The sequence below is a fragment of the Rhinatrema bivittatum genome, chromosome 7 (assembly GCF_901001135.1).
Source record: "Rhinatrema bivittatum chromosome 7, aRhiBiv1.1, whole genome shotgun sequence".
Taxonomy (NCBI): domain Eukaryota; kingdom Metazoa; phylum Chordata; class Amphibia; order Gymnophiona; family Rhinatrematidae; genus Rhinatrema; species Rhinatrema bivittatum.
The window spans coordinates 261,411,304-261,421,490 of record NC_042621.1 but is presented as its reverse complement, the minus strand read 5'-3'; the positions used below and the strand labels follow the sequence as shown (position 1 = coordinate 261,421,490).

The 10,187-nt window shown below is 42.5% G+C and overlaps 1 protein-coding gene across 1 annotated transcript in view; it reads left to right on the top strand.

Moving 5' to 3' along the window:
- The first annotated feature begins 11 nt into the window (after window positions 1-11).
- PI4K2A (phosphatidylinositol 4-kinase type 2 alpha) overlaps window positions 12-10,187 on the top strand; it is a 52,509-nt gene continuing 42,333 nt past the window's right edge. The window contains exon 1 of the mRNA XM_029610145.1: window positions 12-506. Coding sequence (XP_029466005.1) covers window positions 123-506 — 384 coding nt within the window. The 5' untranslated portion in view covers window positions 12-122. The remainder of the gene's footprint in view (window positions 507-10,187) is intronic.

Here is a 10,187-nt window from a genome sequence, read left to right as displayed (position 1 = left end):
TCATTGGCTGTCAGCCCCGGAAGCGAGCGTGAGTCAGCTGGTTGTCAGCTGACCGCGTTGCTCTGGCCGGTGGTGCGGGTGTTCTGTTGCGTTTACTTTCTACTGTCGCAACACGGCCCGACATGGACGAGACGAGCCCGTTGGTGTCCCCGGTGCGGGACCAACCGGACTACACGTTCCCATGCGGCTCTTCGCCCCCTCCGGGGGCCCAGCTGAGCCCCGCCGCCCGCCTGCCCGGGGTGGTGGTGCGGCTCCCCTGCTCGGTCGCTGGCTCTTCGCCTCCCGGCTCTCGGGATCAGGAGCGGCAACCGCTGCTGGAGAGGTCCCAGGCTCGCTGTTTGGCGGTGGCGGCAGCTCAGGCCCACCGGGAGCGCAACGACTTCCCGGACGACCCCGAATTCGCCGACGTGGTGCGGCGGGCCGAGAGCGCCATCGATAGCGGCATCTTCCCCGAGAGGATCTACCAGGGCTCCAGTGGCAGCTACTTCGTGAAGGACTTGCAGGGGGTAAGTGAGTACGGAGCCCCGGGGATCACCCAACTCTGAGGCCCCCCGCCCAGACCAGGGGGTGAAGTGGAAACCCTGGGGACTACATCCCCACTCCCCCCCCCCCCCCGATTCCTCAGCTCTCTCGCTACTTAACTCCACTCCTCTCAGCAGTTGCTAGTTTTTTCTCTCTCTCCAGCCTATTTTAATGCGTCCACACTCTATTTCCTTCCATTTCTCTCATTTTCTCTTTACCTTGACCCGAACCTGTCTCTCTTGCCAGCTGACTGAGACCACCCAGAGGAGGTTGAGGCATTGAGCCAGTCCTGTGTTTGTTCCATTGCATTTGTGAGGATCTAAGCTAGTAGAAAATTCAGAACGCCAGACACTCTTGCTCAACTTTTTCTCTGCTGTCCAGGCTTTTCTTTTTCTCACCCGTCCAACCACCCCCCTCTCTCGGCCTTCTCCAGCTCTGTCCTCTCTCACCTGACCAGTGTAGCTTAGTTTGCTAGACTTAAACTTAGAAATATAGTAAATGACACCAGATAAAAACCAAAATGACACATCCAGTCATGCAGGATACCCCATACAGAAAATTTACAGCAGGTTATCCCAGTCCTTCATTTCCATCTTCTTGCCACTGGGAATCCCCTTTGTTTATCCCACGACCTTAATTCCATTACCATTTTTTGTCCATACCATGGCCTCTAGGAGGGCATCCCAGGCATCCACCATCCTTTTCAAAATTCCTAATGTTCCTGAGTCTACTCCCATGAACCACTCACTTTTTTTCAGGCTGGCGGGGAAAGTATGTTGACTTTGGGCCCTGGGTTTATGTGGTGTGCTGAAAACACTGGCAGGTACCACCAGCCCACTTGGAACTCTGCCTCAGTTAATCTAAAGTAGAAATAATCTGATATCTCAGTTCATTACTGCCCTGTGATTTCTTGTAATGAGTTGTTACCCCTAAAATATTGAATCATGATCTCAAACTTATATAAAGGAAAACATTGTATTTCTAATATATAATAGAGCATTAATTGGCCCTTATTATGCTTTTCCTCCAATAGTGTCATTCTGTCTCACATTTGAACCTTAGGTTGAGAAGTATGAGGGGAAGCTTGTCGGTCATTCTTGGTGTACTATGGTAGGGTGGTATTTTTGTGAACCTTGGGCTGATAAGATAGTGATACATTACTTAGAATGAAGTTAAATGCTGTTTCCCTGCTATATTTTGTTTGCTGAGATAATTACTTTTATGGCAAAATCTTGTTTTGCTTTCTTTGTGTTCCTGGAGTGGGAGCAATTAGCCAGGCTGTTGATTGAATGCCTCTGCTATAAAATTTCTAATACATATACCTGTTTATAATTTCCCATATTCCTTGCTGTTATCCTTCCTTTTAGGGCAGTATTTCACTGCCAGTTATTTACTGTGTACAGTTTTGGCAATTGGTACCGGTTTTTGTTTGTTTTCACTTTAGGTTTTTAACATTTACTCCATTGTCACCCTGCAGGCTGTTGATCTCCCTCTTCCCCCCCCCCCCCCCCCCCCCCCACAATGCACAAGTCCAGCTCAGCCTAAGTCCTAACTTCTGGTGCAAACTCTGATCAGAGTTCTTGGGAACCTGTTTTGTTTTTATTTGTCTTGTGAATTTCTAAGTGTTCCCAGGATTGTACTGGCATTATTCTAATACATTCATGGTAAGATCAATGCATGCAGATCAGCTCATTGCTAATGCTGTACAGTGCCATGCTGAAAGTCTCTGGTTTGATCTCATCCTCTGGTCTTTTGCTCTGTTTGGCTGTAGATGTGGCAGAAACGGCATTCACAGCCCCTGAGCGGAAGGAGTTCTGGTTATCACTCAAGATTGATACCTAGAAACTGGATTCAGGGTCCGTGGTTGCAGGGATCGGGAAGGAGCACTGGTACATGGCCCCTGGCTGAGGACTCTTGCTATAATGACTGCACTATGTATGTTAGCAGGGAATAGGAGGGAACTGCTTGTTCATAAAAAAAAATAATCTATGCATTCAAGTTGGTTTTGCAAGCATCAGATACCATGAAATCGGCATATTTTCAACCCCTGGTATTTATAGATTTCTGGGGAAAAGCACACTGGAGTGGTGGAGAAAACACACATCTAGAACAAAATACAATGTGAGTAATGTACGGCTAAGCATAAATGACTAGTCAATACATCTCAAGTGGCTTATTGTTATTTATAGAAACAAACATAAATTTGTATAAAAGGAATTGCAAAGGCATTTCATATAAATGTAGGGGTTTCTGAACTGTAAAAGTGTTTCGTACAAACTTGTTTTTATTTGTTTCTGTAAATAACAATAAGCCACTTTTGAGATGTATTGACCAGTCGTTTATGTTTAGCCGTACATTACTCACATTGTATTTATAGATTTCTGCCACCTCTGATGAGGAAGGAAGTCAGTTATCCTTATGTCAGAGAGTTTCTCAGATACAGTACTTGAGAATTGTTAAAATTCTGCTGCCATATCCTTAATGGAATCACCCAGCACTATGCTGCTATACCTGGTGAATTGGCAATGTTTTTCATTTACACTTATAAGGACTTTAAAGCATATCTATGCTGCCCAAATTGCTGCCTTAGACTCTAGATCTCTGGTTTTGCTTTTACCTCTTCACAGCAACTAAAGATCCTCTATGCTTATTCCGGGTTTTCTTGAATTATTTTATCATTTTTGCTGCCACCAACTCAACTAGGAGGTTGTTCTATGCATCCACCATCTTCTCTGTGGAAAAATATTTTCCAGTGTTACTCCTGAGTTATCCTTGTAAATTTCAAAGTTATGAAAATGATATATATAAAAAATTGTTCTTGCGTAGTGTTAGTGATTCAGGAGTCTGAAAGGTATGAGCCAGATCAGAGAACTAACTACTTCTAGGCTCCTGAGCTGTGGAGATACTGACAAACCTCATACCACACGGAAAGGCTGAGCCAGTCCTGGATCCAGCCCCGCTGCTTCTCATGATTTATATGATTCAGTGTAGATTGTAGTAAGTCAGGCAGGCACTTGCAGGGTCCTACTCCAGGAATTCGCTTTTCTAGGGCACAAGAGCTCTCTTGAGGATACTTGCAACTTGAAAGGACTTTTTTTTTTTTCCAAATGGCTATCATTGACATATGAGTGAGGCCATAATTCATTTGTTCTTTCTTTCCCAGCATGAGCAGTGCTGCAGCTTGACAAGTTCTAGCCTTGTGAGCGCTGTGTGAAAAAGTAGGACTCTTATCTCAAAATATCTGAGACCTGCAGAGAAAATCTCCACCACCACCCCATAGACCCTTGTCACATTCAATCTGATGGTGCATCTTTTACTGTAAAATCCAGATGGGAATTCTTCCACTCCAGCGATCTGTTTGGCTAAAAGTTTCTCCTGTTTTCTTTCTGTATTGGGAATGCTTGACTCCTTTTATATATTGGCGCTCTTAGTAAAAATCATCTTCCTAAGGGGCCTGGTGTCTTGAGAAATGGGCTTGTCATGTGGCCCTGTATAGTCTGCAACTCATGGACCGTCAAAATTCCCAAGCCATATTGTGTCCAATGAGTTGTCTGACTGGGAAGAAAAACAAACAAACGAACCAATCTATCGTAGACCCAATTGATGAATTCTGACCCTGTACTTGCTACTTTAGTTTCCAATGACCTTGGGCGAATGCATTTATGAGGATCCTCAGGAGCCTTACTGAAACATTACTAAGATTATTGTAACTCTTTACTGCTTGGTCTACCCGCTAACACTTTGAAACCACTACAATTATTACAAAATGCCACCGCGAGGATTCTAACCAAATCCAACAAAAGGGAACATATTACACCCATCCTAAAGAACCTTCACTGGCTCCCCATCAATCAGAGAATCTTCTATAAAACCATAACAATAATCCACAAAGTCATCAAAAACTCTTCTCCAATTGAACTCACTATCCCTTTACAACTACACACCTCTTCCCGTCCATTGAGGCTAGCCCAGAGAGGCACGCTAAAGGCCCATCCGCTCAAAACTTCTCTTAGTAAAAGAGCTCTTTCCACCGCTGGACCTAAACTCTGGAACTCTCTCCCGCCTGACCTGAGATTGGAACAATCGACTCCCACCTTTAAAAAGAGACTCAAGACTTGGTTGTTTAATCAAGCATTCTCCTAATCCCAATAACTATTCTGAACTTTTCAATATTCGACCTCAGGCCCGACTCTGACAATTCTGAATATATATTCTCCTATATTATATTGTATTTAAACTTTACTTTCCTTGCTCCATTGAAGTTATTTATTGCTCTCATTAAGTTATTTTATTTATTTCCAAGTTAAATCTTCCCTGTTCTCTGTAAGACATTATTCTACATTCTGTCAATTTATTGTTACAATGTAAACCGAATTGATTAGCAACTTTGTTGATAGAACTTCGGTATATAAAACTGTTAAATAAATAAATAAAATTGCTTCTTCTTTGCATTTTAAAATGCCCTGTTGCATGACTGCCCTGTTGACCCAGAGACAGTGCTGTGAGGACTTCCTTGAATCCAAGCTGCTGCTCATCTGACCAGCCAGGACTGGAGATGTTGCAGAGGCAGCCCTTCACATCACACAGGGCTACCTCTGCAGTTCTATGGTGAAGACTGCCGCTGTGATTACTGGGTTATAGGAGGAGGCGTAGGAGCTTAACCAGAGATAAACCCCTGCTGCCCACAAATGAAGACCCTTGGCAACTTGATTTCAACATTCCCATCAGACACAGTGGTGACCAGGGTTGGGGCAGGTTATGACTGGGCTGGAAGCTCAGGTGAGCCCAGTCTGTAAAAATAAATGCCCCCCCCCCAATCCAAGAGATTGGTATGAAATTACCCCATTATTCTAGAACAGTTCTATAGCTCAGAAATGCTGTTGCATTTATAAGTCGTTCAGAGCCAAGCCAACCTTATTTTCTTTTGCCACAGTGAACAATCTTGCAGATTCCAGAATGATGTGTAATAACCATGCCAGCTGTGAGTGCTCCTTCACACATCTGTGCTTTGCTTGGTTGCGAGTTGGCCTTTCCCAGTAGCATAGCAAGGGCCTTGGGTCTTCCTGTGATTGCACAACTGACCCTTTTATCCAGCTGCAAAGTCTTGTATTAAACTGTCAGCTGCAATATTAGTCTTTGCCGTAATCATTACTGCTCTCGTTGGGGTGTGTGAAGAGACACAGAAGATATATAACAGAGGTCTGTTCAGGAACTAAGGCCTACGCACAAATCACAGAGTTACAGATAGAGCAGTAGTTCCCTGGAGGCACACCCTAGCCGGTTTGTGTTTTTTAGACTATCCATTTGTTACCAGTATCAGTCTGCTACTGTTGCTGCTTATTCTTCTTGGTCCCTGGCAAGGTGCTCCTAAAGATAATAGAACACATTTATAACAAACGGTAGTGTAACCACAAATAAACTTGAGGCAGTATAGTGATAATCTATGATCGAGAAACTGCCAGTCACAGAAGGTAGTGAATGTGATAGCAAAATGGAATAAAATATGGCTCCTGAGAAGAAACAGCAAGAATGAGAGAGGCCTCAATAGATCTGCCAGCATGTGAGAGGGCTAGACTGGGAGAAGAGCTGCATTGGATTGGCTATCTGCCTTCTCTCAAAAGTCATATGATTAAGGACGTGGTGAGAGAGGAAAATGTGTCCCTTTTATGGGTTCTGAAAGCTGTTTTATTTGAATGTATAATGACAATACACACACTTATTATTGTATCTGTTTTTTTTCTAAACTAGCTGAAAGTTAATGTTTTGCTAAACTAAATACCTTGCAGCTGTGTTCAAGCATGTATGAAATATTAAGTTAGCAAGCGTTCTCATTATTTATTGCATGTTTTTTAAGCATTAAATCAAGCTCATTTTTTCAGTTTTGTCCATCTGTGATACAACCAAGGACTATCAGTGTCAGCGGACAAACTGGTAACATACGTACATCAGCAGCTAGAGCAGAAGTAGACCACCCACCCTGCTCCTCATGTGGTGTTCCCTCTAGTAGCCTGACAAAGCTCATCTGGCTGGCCTGCTGAAGCCAGTGGAGCCCAGTCTGCTGGTACACCAGGCTGCAAAACAGAAGGGCCTGCCTCAGCCCCTTCCCTTCTTATTGCATAGGACCTTGATCTTTGCTATAGCCCAGAACAGCTTTCTGCTACAGGTAACTGAAGCTGCCAACATTGCAGCCCAGTCAGGAGGTTAGTAAGGGGAGGGAAAGTGGTGTAAGAGGCTGGAGAGAGGGAGGGAAGCAAAGAAAGGGAAAAATGCAGTTAACAATTTTCAAGCAATGAAAAAACAAGTTAGTTTTGTATGGCCATGGCACGCAGCTCCTCTGTTCCTGTGGCAGCAATACAATTGCGTAGCAACTTAGAGTGCAATCTAAACTTGTTTATATATGGTTACAGGTATTGAGACACCATCATCACCTGCTTTCCTCCATGAAAGTAGTTTTTTCTCATAAAAGTAAAAAAAACCCCCCCCAAAACAAAAACTTAGTGTCATCTTAGTCTAAACCTGCATGCGGCATGGTTCCTGTTTCAAACAATTCTTCATCGGGGGAAGTCCAGTCTCAGTATAACATTTGGTGGCTTCAGGCTTCCATTTTATGCCTTCCCTTACAGAACTGCAGAAGAGGAGGAGCATGCTTGAATCATTTACACAATGAAGAGCCAGTCAGACAAATGTCATGGAAGAAGCATTATGGGCTGTTTTCAGAAAAGAAGATGGTGCTTCCATTTACATCATTGTGGTCTACAGGCTTCAGGTTTAGACAGAAGACCTAGACAAAGATCTGGTCGAAGACATCCAAAAGGTGGGAAGGAAGAGAAAAGTGTTGCTCGTTGGAGACTTAAATCTGCTGGATGTAGATTGGAGTCTCTCTTCAGTGGAAACTGCAAGAAGAAGAAAGATAGTGGATGCCCTTCAAGGAGTTCCACTCAAACAAATGGTACTGGAGCCCACGATGGAAGGTGTGATGCTCACAAAGGGGGATAATGTCTCTAATATCCGAGTAGGTGCCCATCTGAGCACCAGTGATCAAGCGGTATGATACCAAATAATATATGAGAAAGTTGCACGAAGACCTGAGTTTCGAATTTCAAAAATACGGACTTTGTTGAAATGGAGATGCTCCTAGAGGAAGAACTAGAAGACTGGGAGACAAAGGGTGATGTGGAACAGTGGGCCAAATTAAAAGAAGCTATTACAAAGGTAACAAATCTATACATTAGAAAAGTAAACCAAAGAAACTGATCTGGTTCTCAAAGGAGGTGGCTGAAAAAAAAAAGGGCAAAAAGAACAGCTTTTAGTAAGTATACATGATCCCAAAAAGAGTAATACAGGTAGAATATCTGGTGAAACTGAGAGAGATGAAGAGAGAAATCAGGAAAGCAAAAGGACAATATGAAGAAAGGATTGCCAAAGAGGTAAAGCGAGGTAACAACATTTTTCAGATATATCGGAGAAAGAAAGAAGTTTGGTGTTCACTAAAGAAGACCCTGGAGAAGGATTGTTGCTATCTGACAAGACTGTGGATGGGAGTGGAGTAGATGCACCCCCATTTTCAGAAGAGAATGTATGGAAAGAGCTAAGAAATCTGAAAGTGCACAAGGCCATGGGGGCCAGATGAGGTACATCCCAGGACCTTGAGGGAGCTCAGAGATGTTTTGGTTGGTCCGCTGAAAGACCTGTTAAATAGATCCTTGGAAATGGGAGTGGTGCCACGTGATTGGAGAAGAGAAGTTGTGGTCCCACTTCGCAAGAGTGGTAGCTGAGAGGAGGCTGGAAACTACAGGCTGGTTAGCCTTGTCTTGGTGGTGGGAAAATTAATGGAGACTCTGCTGAAGGAAAGGATGGTAAACTCTGTACAGTCTGGTGGGTTGATGGACCCGAGGCCCCCCTTTTAACACTGAAACGCTAAAAGACAAACTACAAGATGAACTTAAATCTTTTAATCACCCTGACTGTACTACAGCAACAACAGCCTGGATCAACCTGACTAGAAAGTTAGTGGATAACATAAACCCGCAAAAAACCATAATCGCAAAAGAACCAAAACAAAAAAACCCATGGTACACGAAACAAATTAAGGAACTAAAACAAAAACTTAGGAAAATAGAGAAAATATGGCAAAATCACAAATCGGTCGACCATCTGACACAATATCGAAAACAACTAGCCTTTTACAAAAAACCAATCCTCGAAGCCAAAAAAACTTACTTTAGCACAAAGTTAGAGAAACACTTGAATAACCCCAGAACCCTATTCAGAATAGTTGATAATCTTACTAAAGACAACGCAAACTCACCAGAGAATATACCCGAAAACAGATGCAATGAAATAGCGAGATTCTTCAATGACAAAATTGAGACCCTGAGAAACAAAATACCTAAGACACCCAAACAAGAGATTAAAATGTGTAAAAGAGATGTGACACCATGGTCCGAATTTGTCAAAATAACAGACTATCAGGTTGAGAACATGATCAAGAAACTAAATCCTGCCCCACACCAAATAGACTCACTACCCATAGTAGAAATCAAAAAGCTTACTGAAATCACCGTGCCTACTTTCACAAAAATTATAAACTACTCCCTAGAAGAAGGACACGTGCCAGACACACTGAAAGGGGCAATCATCAAACCAACAATCAAAAAGAAAAACATGGACCCCCAAATACTAGCAAACTACATACCAGTGTCAAACTTACCTCTAATGGCCAAATTAATTGAAAAAACAGTACAAACGCAGTTATCTGAGCACTTAGATAATAACAATATCCTTTACCCATCCCAGCACGGTTTCCGTAAGCACTATAGTACTGAAACACTCCTACTCGCGCTAACGGATAATATACTAAGATGGTTCGATAACGGTAAACAATATATTCTGATATTATTAGATTTATCTGCAGCTTTTGACACACTGAATCACATAATACTAATCAAAAGGCTCGAAGAAATAGGTCTGCAAGACAAAACAATCAAATGGTTTAAATCATATCTAAATAACAGAACATTTCAAGTTCAAATTAAAAACACGCTATCCGACAAGATTACCTTGAAAACTGGAGTCCCACAAGGGTCAGCACTATCTGCAACGCTGTTTAACATATATCTTCTGCCACTATGCCATCTCCTCGCTGGACTTGGAATCATACACTACATCTACGCTGACGACATCCAGTTAATCTTACCAATCGATGAAACTATTGAAAAAACAATAGGCCTAGCCATGATGTATCTTGAAATAATAAAACAACTTCTAAACCAAATGGAGCTAATAATCAACATTGATAAAACCGAATTTATACACTTAGGAAAAGCATGAACATTACACAAACCCCAATATTTCTCAATAACAACCAACAAATTGACTTGGCAAAGAAAGTTCGCAATCTCTGAGTAATAATTGACATGAACTAAGCCTCAAACAACACATATCAATAAAGGTTAAGGAAGGATATGCTAAACTCATGATACTAAGAAAACTCAAACCATTACTATCATTACCACATTTCCGTACTGTGCTTCAATCGCTGATTTTCGCCAGCACAGACTATTGTAATGCCTTGCTACTAGGCCTACCTAACACTACAGTAAGACCTCTACAGATTTTACAAAATGCTGCTGCAAGAATTCTCACTGGAAAAAACAAGAGATCAC